At 37.2% G+C, this 17999-nt stretch overlaps 1 protein-coding gene across 1 annotated transcript in view; it reads right to left on the bottom strand.

Annotated features, from left to right (window-relative positions):
• LOC101861552 (3'-5' RNA helicase YTHDC2) overlaps positions 1-17999 on the bottom strand; it is a 44984-nt gene that overhangs the window by 14888 nt on the left and 12097 nt on the right. Inside the window, exons 9-24 of the mRNA XM_005089662.3 lie at positions 17618-17672; positions 16562-16614; positions 15530-15651; positions 14853-14988; positions 14274-14466; positions 13246-13415; positions 12758-12845; positions 10876-10969; positions 10242-10322; positions 8674-8756; positions 7957-8062; positions 7495-7614; positions 6428-6593; positions 4896-5002; positions 3297-3391; positions 2841-3017 (exon numbers count right to left, since the gene is read on the bottom strand). Coding sequence (XP_005089719.1) covers positions 2841-3017; positions 3297-3391; positions 4896-5002; positions 6428-6593; positions 7495-7614; positions 7957-8062; positions 8674-8756; positions 10242-10322; positions 10876-10969; positions 12758-12845; positions 13246-13415; positions 14274-14466; positions 14853-14988; positions 15530-15651; positions 16562-16614; positions 17618-17672 — 1846 coding nt within the window. The remainder of the gene's footprint in view (positions 1-2840; positions 3018-3296; positions 3392-4895; positions 5003-6427; positions 6594-7494; positions 7615-7956; positions 8063-8673; positions 8757-10241; positions 10323-10875; positions 10970-12757; positions 12846-13245; positions 13416-14273; positions 14467-14852; positions 14989-15529; positions 15652-16561; positions 16615-17617; positions 17673-17999) is intronic.

Below are 17999 nucleotides of genomic sequence, written 5' to 3'. Positions count from 1 at the left end.
TATCACTCCTCAGCCTCGCAGGAAAGTGGAAAGTCAGGCAAAAGAAGTCGTGAGGAAAAATTCTGTCAAGTTATTCACTCTACTATTTGTCATATATTTTCTTTTGTCATTTCCAGCTTATATTGTGCAAATCTTGAATCACTTGTTCATTGTCTACCCTTCAGTTAAACTGGCAGTATATTTTTTGCCTGTGTCTTTCTGTGGTCTGAACATGCTTGTATTTGCAATTGTAGATCAAGACTTCAGAAAAGGAACCAAACAACTGTTCAAAGACATGAAAGATAAAATTTTCAGGAAATAAAATTTTAATCATTAGTCACTTACCTTTGGTTCATTTTAGGAGAATAAAAGTAGATGATCCTTGAGACATCAAAGATAATGTATTTCTTTAAGTATTGAGATTTTCTTGAAGTAATTTGAATTGTAGAATATACCTCTGTTTTCTTTTTTTAGTGGAAAGAAAATATGAACTGTATGTGTGGCATCATTGTGAAATCAGGCGCTTGACAAAATAATGAAATTGAAGGAACCAGCATTTTCTGCCAATTTGGCAATTTTTATCCAATTTTTGTTTAGGCTCAACACCTTTTATGTCCATTTAAAACCATTAATGTGTGAATTTTACTGCAAAACGTTGATTAAAGGCACAAAAAATCTAAATTTTCACTTTCCAAATACTCTAAATCTATGGAAGTCCCCAAACTTTAGCTGCCATTTTCTTGCTGAAGTGAAACCAGGCGAACCCCACCTCCTTCAAGGGCAAATATCAGTTTTATTTAAGATTGACGGGTATTTTTTTTTTCAGTGAAAGCAAGACAAATGAACAAGAATAACTCCACATGCCCAAAAATTAATGAGAGTCTGATTCCACCAAGTCGAGACATATGGAAAAAAAATCAGAGAGCACCACAAGAGCCAAAAAATTCAATTTCTATATAGGAAATACGTCAAAGATTTTCAGGAGTTCGTATTAATGTGCTGAATGTACTACTACTACTTATAACTAGGACAATACCTTTTTATGAGTTTCTATTTAAGTATTAGTTGTTTACTCTACATTTCGTGTATCAAAGGAAAAATGTCCTCTCTTCATAAGATAAATCAGAAAATTATCTCCCACCCAGGAACTAGAATTTGCATTTGCAGATATTTCTCTGATTGAAGATTCTATATTTAGTATAGGTCTATTGAAAACATGTTATTTCTGCTGTGGTTTTTAAAATAATTTTCTTGCTTTAGCTACACATGTAAATTTTCACAATTACATTAATCTGTTGTTTTGTCTTTTTTCTAATGTGTGTGTTTAAGTTTCATGTCCCATCAATACGACTTAGATCATTTAGGAGGTGGGATTCGAACTTGCCAGTCAAGACTAACCATGGACGAGGGGGGTACAATGACCCAGCAGACGGAGATACTCGATAAAAATTAACCCTCTCGAGAATCAAACTCACGTCTTCTGCATGTGATGGCAAAGCACCAAACCGCAGATACCCATCAGTAATTGGTTCATGTAAGAGGAAATACAGGGCAAATAATCTAAAGAGAGTGGTCAATCATTGACACATACTGTCTTTACGACTGATGAGCTAACAATCATATTGTGTTAAACTATCATTTTAGAAAAGGGACTTTCGGCAAAACTAGACTGAGCAGCCTTTCATATCAAAGAAGTTCAGGGATTTAGTCCCACCAGAGCATGAATTTTTGCTAACACTTGGGTACTTAATTTTAAGGACCCTAATTTCAATGTCATGGTGTTCAAAAGGAACTGATCTTTCAGTTGCTGAGCAAATATGTGTGTATTTGATTCATCAGTTTTTAAATTTTCATAAAAGTTCGCATGAATTACAAATCTCTCTCTCTTCCTGTTCATGTGTCTATGCACGTGTGTGTGTGTGCATGTGTATGTGCGTGTGTGGGGTTTTTTTTGGTCTTTTTTTTTGTAAGTGTTTTACAGCGCTCGAAACTACATAGGGTCATATGAGCGCGCGGGACACATTTAACATTTTCAGTTAGAAGGAAATTTTGAATTTTGCTCGGGTGGCGGCTGAAGACTACTTTTATCGATTTTAGACCACCAAGGGATCTTAAACGTGCGCAACTTGCACACGAGACCTCCGAGGTTTTTCGTCTTTGTCCGAGAAGGCTAGGTGTAGATCTTTCTTACCAGAAGATCAAAGGTGTTTTAGTTTTAGTAGAGGTTTTACGGCGCTTGCAACTGCATACGGTCATATGATCGCCAAAGGGTGAATGTCAACAGAGAAGTCCTTACAGGGAATCAGGCTTACTCTGCTCACCTCTCTAGCTTCAAAAGCACAAAGTCCGCTTCGACTATCAAGGCACCCCGGAAATAGCACGTCACAAGAGTGAGACAAACATACAAAAGAAGTAGAGGAAAAATGACGATAGTAAGAATTTGGAAAGAAAAAGCAGCAGTTCCCTGTTGCAGTTTTTGCACAGTTCTGAGCATGACATTGATGAATCAGCCCATTTACAATTCTACTGTGCATAAGTACAGCTTAATGTCCCCCTTTCGTAATGGCCTAAAGACACTTCAGTCAGTATCACCGCCCTGGGGGGTGGGTCAAGGGTGTGGCCGAAAGACAACAGGAAGAAGGAGCCAAGGAGTAGCAGTAGAAAGGCTGCAGAAAGAGTCAGAAGCCCAGAGGAGGGGGCAAAGGAGGTGAGGGGGTTGGAGCAGAAAGCGAAGATGAAAGCAGATGACAGAACATTGTGCATGTGTGACTGGTAGATAAAGGAACAACACACAACTCTTGAAAGTGTGTCCAGAAGAGAAACTCAAAACCTGCACTTAGTGGCAGCTTTTTAATTCTTACCTTGTGTTGAGAGAAGTAGGAGTGGCTTTCTGAATGATGTTTGGGTACGTTCCCGCCACAAGACAAGCTTTCACAACAGCCCAATTGTCAGCATTTGCATTGAGATCTCGGACGCCGCCAAGTGCTCCTTGAGTTCTCAAAAAACCTGAAAGCTTTAACTGATGCAAAATTTGCATTCTGAGGACAGAAAAGACCAGAAACTGTGAGTATAAAAAATAATTTTCCATCATAAAATGAAGTGTCTGTTCAAATGAAATGAGTGAAAACCAACACTATATGTATTAATATATGTTAACCATTTTTCTTATCTCAGTTCACTGCATCAGGGTCAAACAAAAAGTTATAAGATTGGAGTGAAAAAATGGGAAGGGGTTAAGTTAATTGAGCTAAAACTTTACTCCGAATGTATCACATTTAACAGAAAACAAGAGAGTGGTACAAAAGATATTTACTTACCTCATTCCCACCAGCATATGCATAGTAGCAGATGAGACACTATACTTATCACAGAACTCATATTCTCGTCCATCTAGGCGAGCCTTCTGCCACAGCTGCACATCCAGGGGGGAAAAAGTGGAAAAGGCTCATAATGAGAACTAGCATTAATATACAAATGATAATCAGACCATCAATACAATGTCAGTAATGGTGTTTTACAATTTCTCAGTTGATTTTGAGGTTTTACTTAAAAAACAGTATTTCAAATATGCATACATATCGAAATATATTGAACATCAAATATCTTTATTTCACAAACAAAATCAAGGCAAAAAATTCTATCAAACAAACTAAAAGACCTCTCTCCTCTAAAATATTTCCTTTCATGAACACACCCTCTATGGTCTACGATCACTAAAGTACTTTAGCTGTTTATCAAATATGTCCAGGGAAGTATAACACCTACTTAAAAGGTTCACAAAGCATTTGTTAATAATTTACAAAGAGAAAAAAAACAACAACTGGAAATGTGGTTTTAAAAAGTTGGGAAAAATGACTTCCACACGGATGATCCCATTCTGCAGAAAAAGAACAGATCATTTCTATATGCTACGCAACTAAATAAGAAGATCATACATCAGAAGCTGGACTAAAAACTGCACCAATACACATGAATATTGTGTTCAAACGTAGTTAATAAAACTTTAAAGGCACCATTTCTTCAAAACTCATAACCACTGAGATAAAAAAAGTGTAAGAAATCAACCATTGAATATATACACTGACATCTCCTGTGAGACACTAACGTCCACTCTTTAAGCAAAGTTATGAGAACACCCCTCAATCAGATATAAATGTGAGGTAGCGTGGTGAAATCAGGCGCTTGTCAAAACAGTGAAATCAAAGAAACCGGCATTTATCTGGGCAAAGTTGGGCAATTTTTTTTCGATTTTATCTTTTTTGCCTCAACACCTTTTACGTCTTTTAAAAAAACTATTTCTGTGTGGATGATACCGAAAAATGTTCATTAAAGGGACAAAAAAGTAAATTTTCGGTTTACAATGACACTCAAGCTTTGGAAGTCACCAAACTTTGGCGGCCATTTCCTCGCTTATTTTATCTTTCATATCAACCGACCCCCACCTCCTTCAATCCCAGATATCTCGACTTCTATTCAAAATAGATGGGTATTCTTTCTGCCAAATGCAAGACAAATGAACAAGCTTTAAGATACTACCAATGACTCCTTATGCCCAAAAATTGACAAGCACCTGATTCCATCACATCCTGACACAAATGATGAAGAGAAGATTAGAACCTTGAACAGGCCCATTGATGTCTCATTTCAGAAAATATCTAGCAAGGGACTAATTCTCTATTTTCTAACCATAAAGAAAAGCACACTTACACAATGATAGTGATAAGTATTGCTAGAAAACAAGACAACCCAATAGAATGATAGAAAGAAAGGAAAGAAGTAGTCCCTCCAAAAAGCTTCCAAGACCACCCGCAAAGAATCTTCCGCGAGGCTTATATGATACACAATTTGTAGCAATAACAAAAAAGTGATGCCTATCATTCTTGAGCAAAATCCTTCGTTAAAAAACATTCGCTCACCTGAAAAGCTCGTAAGAAAACAAAATGATCACTGTAGGTCTGCTCCGCCAATTTTCTGCGAATGCCAAGGACATTTCTTCTCATGTATGGTTGTGTGGGTAAAATAACTGCGAAGGAAAGAACAAAATGTGATTGGTTTTTTAACATAAAAGTAAAAGAATAGACAATAGCAATTTTAAGAAAGCATTTATAACAATAGAACCTCCCCCCCCTCCTCAATACACACAAAAAGACAGTTTCTTTGACTAACTTGGAGTAGTCCCTTTGAGGTTTAACTCTTTCTGTAATGTACAGCAATGTATGTGTGTTTGTGTGTGTGTGTGTGTGTGTGTGTGAGCGTGTGTGTATGTGTGTGTGTGTGTGTGCATGTGTGTGTGTGTTTTATTATTTATCCTGCAGTATTACATCAAGCACTCCTAGTCCAAGTCCTAGTCTAACACCCCCCAAAAGAAAGTTAAGTCCTGAAAGACGCTTCAACCAATGTGGATGAACTTAAGTTGACCTCGTCAACGGACGGTCCTCGATACACGTGGAACTCACACGCTGAGGTCATGTCATGTGATGCAAACGCAGGATTGAAACAGTTTTACAGACAGGTCTTGATGACTGGCCCAACTAACCAGAACTCAGACAAAGCTTGTTTTGAAAGTAACAGAAGAACTATGAATAATCATTTGTATGTAGCAATTGAAACAGTTATCAGGCCATCATCGGAGAATTCGGAGTGGAAACAAAAGCTAAAATAGATCTTGAGAATGTCCCAAGTTGGACTGTCAAATCGATACTATTTCCATTACAGTTAAAATAACGCGTGCGAGCAAAGTTCCAACACAAGTTGGGGCGAGTCAACTTCTAAATCCAGCATCCATATTTCGGAAAATAGTGCTCCGAGTTCCTGCTGACATGAAGTTCAACAAGTGCTTCCCGTGACAGAGAAGAACGCTGAGTAAGCTTTTAGAAAAATCCGGTGCAACAGATGAAACACAAAAATCGGGATACACGTGATCGAAATGGGGACAATCGGGAAGCTTGAGAATTGAGGCAAAAAATCGGGGTATCCCGATTAAATCGAGACGAGTGGCATGTCTGCTATATCAACCAATTACTACATCTACTTATGCTCAGATTCTAGATACATAAATTCATTGCAGTCACAAGCCTAAGCCATGGCTGGTATAGTAAGACTTAAGTTATGAAGTTGAAGACAAAGTAAGTAATAAGCTAATATACGTGATCATAAGAATGCTCATAGAATTTTTACAAGCAAAGTCATAAAACCTTATTGAAGGGCAATTGCTGCTCGTGACACTAAACTCAGTGTGCAAAGAAGGCAATCACTAATACATTTGGTATATTATGACAAACCCATTCCCTCCCTCTTTAAACTATCATTCATGACAAGATGGAAAAAATACAAAACAAACCTTAATAAAGAACGACTGTGTCTCTTTTTTCCTAAAACCAGCACAAGATAGTGTCTAATGACCTAAATCTACACTATGGTGAGCTGGGGCTGTGTCTGGAACACTTACACGGCTCCCGGTGCGCCATGGTGCACACAATGGTGAGCACTGGGTCCAAACACTTGAGCACAACAGCATACAGAACCATTTTGCCCAGCTTTGGCTCCACTGGCAGGTCCACAAGGTGCTGCCCCAGCTCTGTCAGCTCTTCCCATGGGTCCAAGGCATCAATCTCCTACTCAGGAAAATTAGGGAAACATAATTTAAATAAAATAGATACAAAATAAATATATATAGGAGTCAATTTTTCATTCTCATTCTTTTCCACTACTGAGCTGGTTCAGTAGTTGGCCCTCAGATGTAGCTGACAGTCTGTGTTAGAAAATAATATTCAGATAAAAATAGAGAGACCTGTAATTGCAACACATATTTCAATTTGTATGAAAGTCAACAACAGTGGAGAGAATACCTATCTCACAAGAAAACACCCCAAACTTTATACAGCTCACTTTGTTCTCATTTAATTTTTAAAAGTGAATTTTTGTCTCAGTGTCTACCAGGTGCATGGCATGAATGAGGCCACACAATTCAGGTTGTGATACAAAATCTGGCAGTTCAAAATCAACAAAGTTTGGAGCAACTTTGTAGGTATTATACAAAAACTTCACATATACACCCACTGTGGAGGTACTTTTGGTGACCCTTTTTATACATCTTAGAATGCATAACACATTCCAGGATGGACGGGCCTGAAGCTGAGCAAGGCACTGAGAAAGTGAGAGAAGAGATGTGGATAGAGGGAGCTGGTTTGCAAGTCACCTGCGATGCTCCCCCACAACCTATAACAACTGAACAATTAAACTAACAACTGTTTTAAACATTATCATTATTCACCAATACTTATTCAGAAACCATGACTAAATTATTTTTTCGCTACTGTCTTCCATATCGGTGAAGTCTTTGGTAACAAAATTTACTATTTCAAAAACAGCAAAAAATATTTAATATTATCATAAAATGTGAAATATAAAATGGTGTGAGTGTATATTAGAATCTGCTGCACTACAAACTAATTTAAAAAATGAGAATGACTGCAAGGTAAATGAAACCAATTGTAAAAAGTTCTTGACACTGACCTTCAACAACTGCACAGCATTGATAATAACCAGTGGAGGGGGAGCCTGGGGACACTTGGACAAAAACCCTGTGATAGTTTCTGTATTGGGCGCCAACAGCTTTGTGTGCAAGCATACTTCCTGCGGAAAAAAAAAACAATCGAAAGAAAGGGGTCCATGAGTAAACAAGAATATAACTGAAAAGAGGAAGGGGGAGGGATGGACGGATAAATGGATGTATGGACAAAATGCCTCTGTTGATTTCTCTACTATAGCATTTTCTTTCCATGTCTGACAACTTACATGATATCTATTTTATTACTCAAAAAGCTTTCCATTTTTTCCACCCTTATCTTAAAATCTGTATAGAACACATCCGAAATACCATGGACTTTTTAAAGTGATATGAGGTATACTCAGAAACATAGGAGGAAACAAGTGTACTTCTTGCTGATCCAAACAGAAAGAAAGAATGCTTCTTACCTGTAATGGAAGCCTTAAAATTTCAGGTGTGGGATAATCTTGCAAGTGCACATAGCGTCCTCGACTGAACAGGTGATAGCATTTTCCTGCTTGACATCTTCCAGCTCTACAAGCAGCACAAAGCAAAAAACAATATTCTTTAGCGACTTTATCAATTTAAGCAGTTTTATGTTGATCTAGCAATGTAGAATGAACGACTTTCAGCATATGATCGGTTAATGTATTCTTCAAGTCTTTATTACAATAATGAATTCTAGTTTAATTTTGAACCACAAAAACATATTCCTTTTGACTTTTCACATATTCTAACATTATTCTTTCTGAGACAGCCTCCTTAAATTGCAAACTAAAAGAAATTAAGTCCATAGAATGACATTCCTAGAGCCTGGTGACTTTTCCTTATTCGTCAGTCAGTAAATACTTAAATCTCCCTTTATGATTTAAAGAAGGAGGATCAAAGTTCTTTTTCTTCCAATGTTGTGTACCTTGACTAAAATCTGAATAAGAAAGCAACATGACTTTGTGGGTCCTGCTTCCTTTTTTCCCCTGTTGATTCTGTCTGTCTGTCATGTTTTTCTCCGGCACTAAATAGGCTTCATTGTATCATTGTGCTTCTCATTAATCAAACTCAAAACAAACAAAATGTCTTAGAGACTAATTCAAAACACTATAAACCATCACTTGTTTTCTCTTCTTCACTGGCAATGTTCACATTACCTTCCTTTCCTCTGCAGAGCACTTGCTTTTGATATCCAGTTAGAATTCAATGTTGAAAAGTTACTCAGGGCATCAAACGTTTTCTAAGGAATAGAAAGAATATATGTATTATTTTCCTTTCTTCTTTCTTGGCTAGAAAATACAATGGCTGATCCCTTTTCTTTCATTTCTCCCTGAAGATGTGATCTTACTTCCAGACCCTGGCACTGAAAGCAATCAGAACATGAACACTGTCTATTCAACCCAACTCAGCCACAGTATCTAAGGCACCTCCTCCTTGAACATGACTTATGCACATAGACATCACAGTGTACGAGTTTCTTTGCATGACTTTCTTTTTAATCTTACTTAGTAGTCTTCATTAACCATTAAATAAAACAGAGCACTTTAAAAGCCAATTACTTCATCATATTATCTTATTGTTTCACAAATAACCACTATAACAAGTTAAGACTGGGGCAATATTTTGTTAGCCATTATTTACAGACATACTGGACAATTCTTTGATCAATATATTTCTGATACTCACATATGTATCAATTAATGTGAAAATTTAGTTCTAAGGATGGGGTACTTTCCATACAGATTATGAAAATATCCAAAAAAGAATTGTTTGTGTCTAATCAAGCTCAGTATCATATCCAGTATCAAACATTTAAAGACTAATAATAATAATTAAAATAGTTCGGCTGCCAGAGTTTGGCAATGACCACAACTATCCACAGAGGAGAAGGTTTGGGATTTTTTCTTTTCTTTTTTCTTTTTACGGCACTCGCAACTGCATAAGGTCATATGAGCGCACGGGACACATTAACCATTTTCACTTGGAAATTTTTTATTTTGTCCGGGTGTCGGCCGAAGCCTACTTTTTATCAATTTTGGACCACCAAGGGATCTTTAATGTGCGCAATCTGCACACGGGACCTCCAAGATTTTTCGCCCTTATCTGAGAAGGCTTGGTCTTAGATCTTATCTACCTTAAGATCAGGGGTGTGGCCGAAAGACAGCAGTAAGAAGGGGCCAAGAAGTAGCAGTAAAAAGGCTGCACAAAGAATTAGGAGCCCGGAGGAGGGGGGCAAAGGAGGTGAGTGGGTGGGGGCAGAAAGTGGAGACGAAAGCAGATGACGGAACACTGTAAGAGAGCAGGAAAGGATGTGAAAGGAGAACATTTTAGAGCAGATAATTTTCGTTGCAATCCGGATTCAAACCCAGGACCTATTGAATGAGAGACAAATATCTGAACCTCTAGACCACAAGAGCCCCCAAAGAGAATGTTTTTTAACACTTTGCCCCCCATGGGACGCCGATCGGCGACGGTGTGATATAGCGTGTACCACATCTGTATCCTAGTCCATGGGGATAAGTGTTGCCCGCTCTGTGCATTGCCTGGGCGGAAAGTGTTAAAGAGAAATAGAAAAAATAAAGATCAAGATGATCTCTGGCTTCTGCTGGCCAGTGAGACCAACTCTGGCAGAGAGAGAAGAGTTGTCACATTTTTAGCATTTAAAAAGTTCATTTCTACTTTCAGACAATTTAAAGACTACTGGGTTTTCTTCTTATCACATTACCTCTTTGACTTTGCCACTATCAATGACATATACCACATCATTGATAGTTACTGATGTCTCTGCAATATTTGTAGACAAAATCTGGAGAATGAAAAAAAAAAAACTTCCATAAAAATGAGAGCTGCTTTACCTGATTTTCTAATACAGGAAAAATAAAATGTTACTTCTTAGCCTTAACCTAAGTAACTCAGGAAAAACAAGAAATGCACCAACTGGGAATAGCAGCCCACTTCAGTCTGGTGCATTGCAATATGAATCTTTAAAACCCTTTATCTTAGATTTTAAAAAGCAGAAAATAGTCTTTTGAACCAACAATTATATGCTAAATGCTTCAGCATAAACAAAACAAAACCAAAAACTGTTAAGAGGGCAAGCCACATATATTAGCTTTCATTAATTGGTTCAAGAACCTTTGACTTACTACCCCTTTAGCACTCAAATGGAGAACAAAGAGAAAGGGGAGGGGGGGGGGGACAAGTGTTTCCTTCTCTTGCCCCCCCCCCCCCCCCCCTTTTTCACATTCCAAGCTTTTCCCCTCCCACCTAAATACACCCCCCCCCCCCTAAAAGAAAAAAGAAAATGAATAGAAGCAAAAATACAACAATATAGGCATATTTTAACAAAACAAACATACAATTTTTCGCACTCCTTTTGAGGTTGCTCTGAAGACCTTTTTCTGTTCTGAAGCTTGGATGGACGAGTGGAGAGTGAAGAGGAGAAAGGTGTTTCTGTTGGCAAATAAAATTACATACAATGTCAATGAACCTTGCTGAACTTAAAGGTAAAACTTCTGTGTCTTATTCCAAACGAAGTTGTTAACCAAAATAAACTAAATTTTTTCACTAAAGATACCATTGAAATTCAATGTACCAATCGATGTTTTAGTACAAAAATGATAATCAACCTTCCTTGTTCACACAGTTCTCTTACTACGAAGTCTGAATCAATGTAGGGAAACCAGATGTCTGAAAAGTTTCAAGTTAATAATACAGTCGAACCTGCCACAATGGAAACCTGCCATAACAATCTCCCTGCCCCCCCCCCGCGTTTGATAAATTCCTTTATAATTACCTCTATAAAATGTAAACCTGTCTAATGCAGAAACAAAGAGAAATTCCTTCTTTTTGAAGGGTTTTTATATGTTTAAGACGGAAAATACCTTGCACACTCATCAGCCCAAATTTGAAAAAAAACTTAAGTTTGGTTCCATCGTCTCTAACCTTTACGTGATGCCGCCAGGCGAGGAAGAGGAGCAGGGGTGCAATTTGGGGATTGATGTTCCTCAAATTGTTGTTACATGCATGGGAGGGGTGGCATTGGTTGACTGTGCTTATTACACCGATGGGCAAGTATAAGGGTTGGAGCAAAAGAGATGTTAAAATATTTCTGTTTTTTTAATAGGTTAAACAGTGGTCCTATGAGATGCAAGCACTGGCGGCAATGGATAAGCAGAACTGACGCATGCCATTATCAGAGAGGATAGCACTTGAGAGGTGTGAAGTTTTAACCATTGACTGCTGACCGGACAAGCGACCCTTGATCCCACCACATGGGCCTCTGAAACCCCCTCCATCTCCCCCTAAATTCCCCTGTCTATGAAAGAATTTTTCCCCCGGCTCCCTTGCAATTCCATCTTACACAGGTTTGACTGTACTTTAAAACATCCATGACAAAAAGGGCTATTACAAATTGTAAATGTATAATAACTTTGAATAAATTTGTTAGATCCCATTTCATTATGATTATCAATTGCAACATGAAAACGACCATAGAACACAAAAAGACAGGAATCGAGTGGATTGACATTATGGATGCAATTTGAAGACCAGGACTTTGCAGATGATTTTGCTTTATTTCACATAGTCACCAACAGATGAAGAAGGGAGCAAAAGATGAAAGGTGTTAAAGCACATCCAGACAAGACAAAGATATTAAGGGTCAAAAACCACCATCAATGACCTAAAATTGATTCCTTCACTTACATAGGTAGCATTATACACAAGAAACAGATGCAAATGTAAAGACAAGAATAAGCAAGGCAAGAGATGCTTTCACACAACTTAGAAAAGTGAACAATCCAACGGATCACAAACAAGGAATCTTACAATACAAACTCCTAAAAGCTAGAAGCATTTATCAACAGCTGCTTCAGATAAATACAACAAATTAATTGGAGTGACATCTTCAGAAATTATCAACTACAGGAGCAAATAAATCAACAGAAAATAGACACAGAAATCATAAAGAGAAAAAGGAAGTGGACAGAACACACTTTGAGAAAACTGAAAACAAACTTTACCCACTAAGCCTTAAGGAATCCATAACAAAAGAGAAAGAAAGAATGGACTAAAAGTACTTGGATGGAGGACTAAGATTCCAACCTACTAAAAGTTGATGAGATACAGCTGGACAGAGGTGGAGACTATAGCTCAGTACAGTAGTACATGAAGAGCTCTTGTTTGTGACCTATACTCCCCTACGAGGTGATGACTGAATCATAAACGTTGAAAACTTACTTTTTACTTGCAAACCTTTCGTCATGTATTATCTTTCCATGTACTGTCATGATGTCTTCATACCCGGGAAGAAATACCAAGATGGCACCTGCAAAAGTCAAAATAAATGTGTACTCCATTACAGCATTTACAAAACAACTTGCAAAGAAACCTCTATATCGGTAAAAAGCACTTCTGAAACAAGAGCAATAAAAATTTTTAAAATGAAGTAACAGGTCTTTTCCATCCAAGCATTAGCCAGCACAGAGTTAATACTAATCCGAATCAAACAAGTAAGGTAACTTTTGTACGTCCCTGATCAAAAACCCATCAAAAAAATTCTTTTACTTAAAGTTCCAGAGTATACATTCCATGGTAGAAGAACTCATAGTGTTCACATAGACAAAATAACCCATGATACAGAAGTTTACTGAATATAAATATCTTTCAGGCCTTAATACTTTTTAAAAATAAATGTACGAGACAGATTTGAAGCTATGAGAAATTACCTTCTTTACAGTCGAAGTGGAGTTTTAAAATGAGTTCAGTGATTAAATCAGTATCCACTTTCTCATCATCAAAGCTGTGTTGATAAGCACTGAGAAGTTCTCTGTCTTCAGCTGATATCAGTTCCATGTCCTCATCTTTGGCACTGGCTAATCTGGATTCTGAAGCGAGTCTGATGAGGCAAAAGTTGCGGTGAGGTTATATCCCTTGGGGCAAAACATGACCCATTCATACAGAAACAAATAAAATATCTATCCTGAAAAGCTTAAATGTTCAAATTGCAAGACATGTCATGGTAAAGGAAACATAGATCCTGTTCTGGGTTTTTTAGTCAAAACATAAAAGTGCCATTACTACTAGTGACACATTGATGGAAAGAAAAAAGAGTAGGCAGAACAAAAATATGATTGAGCAAACAAAATAAGATCGATCCACTAAGACCAAAATAACTTCACTTATTTCAGCGTTCATTTTAAATAATCCTCATTAAAAAACATGCAATGCAATAATCTGAAATAAGCAATGTGAGAATTTCTCCTTTTTTCTGAAGATAGGAACAACCAACACATAAAAAGTTTTCATATCAATAATATATATTTCCATCTCTTCTTGAGAACCTGGTTTCAACTATAGACATCAATGCCGTTCTCTTATTTATTTGCAGCCCTTTTCCTCCCCCCCCCCCAAAATGGAAGAAGAAACGTAACTATTATAATGGCGGAATAACACACACACATTCAGATGAAAGCCCTGATGAGTAAATTTTATGTTAACTGAAGTATCAAGTCCCCCTTCTTTTCTTGCTTCTTTACTTTTCCCAACAACATTCTGTGGGGCATGAAACTTACAAAAAAATCAAACACCCTCATTTATTTGTATCACTTGAAGTGAAGCACAGTGACATAGTAATAGATTTTCATCGCTGAAATCGGAAATCTGTAGCACCAATCAGTAACAATGTCAAACTCCCGTCTTCTCACCCAAGTCCAAGAAGCACCACCACCACCAAATACAGAAATGAGTGACTAACGCATAAGCTTGCAGAAGCTCCACAATCTCCTGCTGTTCAAACTGCTTGGCAAAGTCAATGGCCGTCCACTCGTGGTTTGTCTTGACGTTGAAGTTGGCCCCAAGGTCGAGCAGATGCTCCACTATGTCCACAAAGCCTCGGCCAGCCGCAATCATCAGAGCTGTCACGCCCGATTCTGACTGCTCATAATCCACTGGTAGAGAGGAATATAATGCATAGTGAAAACTACAGTATTTGAAGCAATCTACCTTCTTTATCCATATAATGTACAGATATTAACTTGTTGAACCACCAGTGGAAATAGAGCATGAGCGGCCTTTTATTCTATCATAAAAAGATAGTATCAAATAGTTTGAAAGATCAGAAGTTTTTTTTACTCTCAACAGACAGAAATGTAATGTCACTCGCTGGAAACCATGCAAGCCAGCACAGTAGGACATAAAAGCAATGTAAAATCCCTGAACCAAATACTAGTGAAACTTGATTAGAACCAACAAAATTGCATTCAAACAATAGAAATCTTTTCAAAGGAAAAAAAATGATAGATTGTACGACGCCAAGATAGAAAAAGAAGCTTACCGCTGATGTGTTCACTGGAAATTAGAAGCAATATTTTGTGGAACAGTTCCTTGTTGCCAGAGAGCCAGACCTCTTGAAGAAGGTCATCCATTTCTTTTTTTACAGCAGGATCCAAATTTTCTTTCTCTTCCCCTAGCTGTATCGGGGGGGGGGAACAGACACAATCAGACCAGTTAAATGTACAAATATTGAAACCTTTTGCACACACATAAATTGACATTTCCTTGAATTGAACTTCTGGAAAACCAATTACAGTAAGCCATCATGTATTTTGGAAGAAAATAAGTTAGCAAAATGAACAGGTAGAAGAGAAATAGTTTTGAGTCCGACACAAGTACAACAACACATTAGCATACATTCACATGCATATATAAAAGTACCAACATGTAGTTTTTGTTCCTATGAGAATGGATAGAGAAAGACTCATTTCTAATTTCAAGACGTAAAAATGACAATAATCATTGCAGTAGCACATACTGTGGCATGGGACTAATCACCAATGCTCCATCTTACCTGTTTACAAATAGAAATACAACATGGCTTGTAAAGAGAGGTATGTCATTAATTTAGCAAAGTCAATCAACATAATCTAAATTCCTCAAACAATATTTCTTAAGTAAATAACTCCATCTATAGAAAATAAACAATACCACAGTCTTTAAAAAAAACCCACACACCTCTTCCACATTATCTGATGTTGTGACATCTGAGTCGTCTTCAAAATCACTGTCCAGTGTCTCACCAGATGTGGCATCTTTTACAGAAAACCACTCAGACAGAAGATCCTCTGTTTTTTTGGCTGCAAAGTAACAAGTCCAATGACGATGATGGTGAATATAGATGTGTGTTGATGTGCATATTCATATCCTCTACTGTACTCCTAAATTCGGCTCACACTTTTTCTCAAATTTGGCAACATAAATGGTGAATAATGTGCGATCAGAAATGCACAATTACAAAAGTAAAGTACTATCTCCTTGCCTTATCTTCGTAAATATTATGGCATCTGTGGTCTAGTGGCTGGGCTGTTGCGCTTGTTATTGAAGTCATGGGTTCAAGTCTCCTTAGGGACCTGACATTGTGCCCTTGAGAAAGGCACTTTTCACAAATTTTCCTCACCTCACCCAGGTGGGAATAGGTACCAGCTACAGATGGTGAAAGATAATGTCAATATGGTGAGCAGTCAATCAGCTGCTTGTACTGTATGCTTCCCCAGAAGCTGTGAATGTTCCTGAGTGATCTAGGGTCAGCTAGGGTAATAATACACGTAAAGCACATAAAGGATGCTGTTGAGCATTGATATGTGCTATATAAATGCAAGCATTAACACTTCCACCCACGCAGCTCGAAGAGAGCACAACATTTGTCCCCATGGACCGGGATGCAGATGCGGTACATCACTACTATACCTGTATCTTGGCAAAAATACCAAACCATTATAAAAATTTCAGCATACTGAGAAAATTAAAAGTGATGATCGCATGTTCACCGAAAAAGGAATTAGAATCGGAACTGAAAACATTAGATCTAGCTCATTCATCAGAAAAGGATATATAGAAAGGCAGATGGGCAAAGAGAGAGAATAACAGAATCTGTTCTCAACACAAAAGAACATTCAGACATGCAGAATTAAGACTTCATAAGAAAAACTTTCTGTATAAAAGCCAAAAAAGACACTGCTACAATAAACAGGTTCCAAGATCTCTTGCCTGATTTGCTTTTCTCCAACGCTTTATTCATTTCACGTGATTTGTAATTGGTCCTGTAAAAAACAAGAAAGATAGTATTGAATATGAAACACATTTCATAAATGAAACACACAGAGACAAGTCTATAAGTTATCTTTCCATTTTTTAAAGGAAAAATAGAGTTGGAGGAGACGAAAATAAACTTTTTTAAAGGAAACATTACTTTTAATCCATAATCCATCACATTTATGGAAACATCAAATCCTTGATCACACAGTCTGTTCTGTAGTGACCTTCATTCTTTCAGTTTTCAGACAAAAGAAAAGCATTTCTGCCTACCTTTAATTCTCATGCATTTTTTTGACCAAAGCTCAAGCACAAAATGAACATAACTACCACTTGGCACATTGACACCTTGTTACAATACAAACAAAATTACTTTCATTTATTTGAGAAAACAAGTGCTTAATGAAAGAGTTCAGGAAAGTGTAAAATTTCACACTGATCCCAAAAGTGAAACCTCATCTAAAAATTAATGAAGATATCATTTTTTTAAAACTCAGAAATGTTATAGATACGGTCCTGAAATTTTCAAAACTGTATGATGACCACTTAGAAGTTGTAACAGATAGTCTTCTCCCTTTGAGTTGGCAATTTATTTGATCATTTACCAATACACCCTTCCTACAAAAAATTTTCATGACTGTCAGTTACACTAACCTCAATATGTTTACAATAAACTCACTGCTAATAAAAGAAAAGAGAAATTCCTCCTATCTATTGTCATCTTCACATAAAGTTTCACATAACTTTTCAAAAAGGCTTTTGCCAGCAAACATATTATAAAAATCCTCTTCGATATGCATATATCAACACCATTTCAAATGCTCGAAACATGTCAAAATTCAGTCATATAAACTCATTTGCAGCTGAAAGACTAGGAAATGATGGCCTTTGCTACAAAAACCATTTGCGACTCACTGTAAATGGAATATCATTCTAAGAGGCTTTTAGAGAAATATATGGCACTAATAAAAAGAGAAGTTCATCTTTTTCCACCTGCCCAAGAGTCCTCACCATTTCAAGATGTCCTCGAGAAAGTACTCCTCTACATCATGAAGACTTCCAGGAACTGAGGAAAAAGGATATGACAAGAAGTAGCAAAGCGTTTTACCTGCACCCAAACTGTTAGTTTATTGTAGCAGTTCAGCTTCCATCTACCAGAGGTCAGAAATAATCTGAATTTTTTTAAAAACATCTATGTACCTTAGGCTAATAGCTATATAGACAACTTATGAAATCAGAAAAAAAATATCAAAACATTCCAAAGTTAGCACTATATGATAAGACACTACCTTATCCATCATTGCCTACTTGGAAAAAATTAAAAATCTTTGGAGCATGCATTAAAATCAGTGACAACAAAAAGCTAAACCAACAGTGAAAAGTAAAATCAGGA

This window comes from Aplysia californica, unplaced genomic scaffold (assembly GCF_000002075.1).
Source record: "Aplysia californica isolate F4 #8 unplaced genomic scaffold, AplCal3.0 scaffold00008, whole genome shotgun sequence".
Classification (NCBI taxonomy): domain Eukaryota; kingdom Metazoa; phylum Mollusca; class Gastropoda; order Aplysiida; family Aplysiidae; genus Aplysia; species Aplysia californica.
The sequence above is the reverse complement of the archived record's forward strand: the minus strand, read 5'-3'. Positions and strand labels throughout refer to the sequence as shown.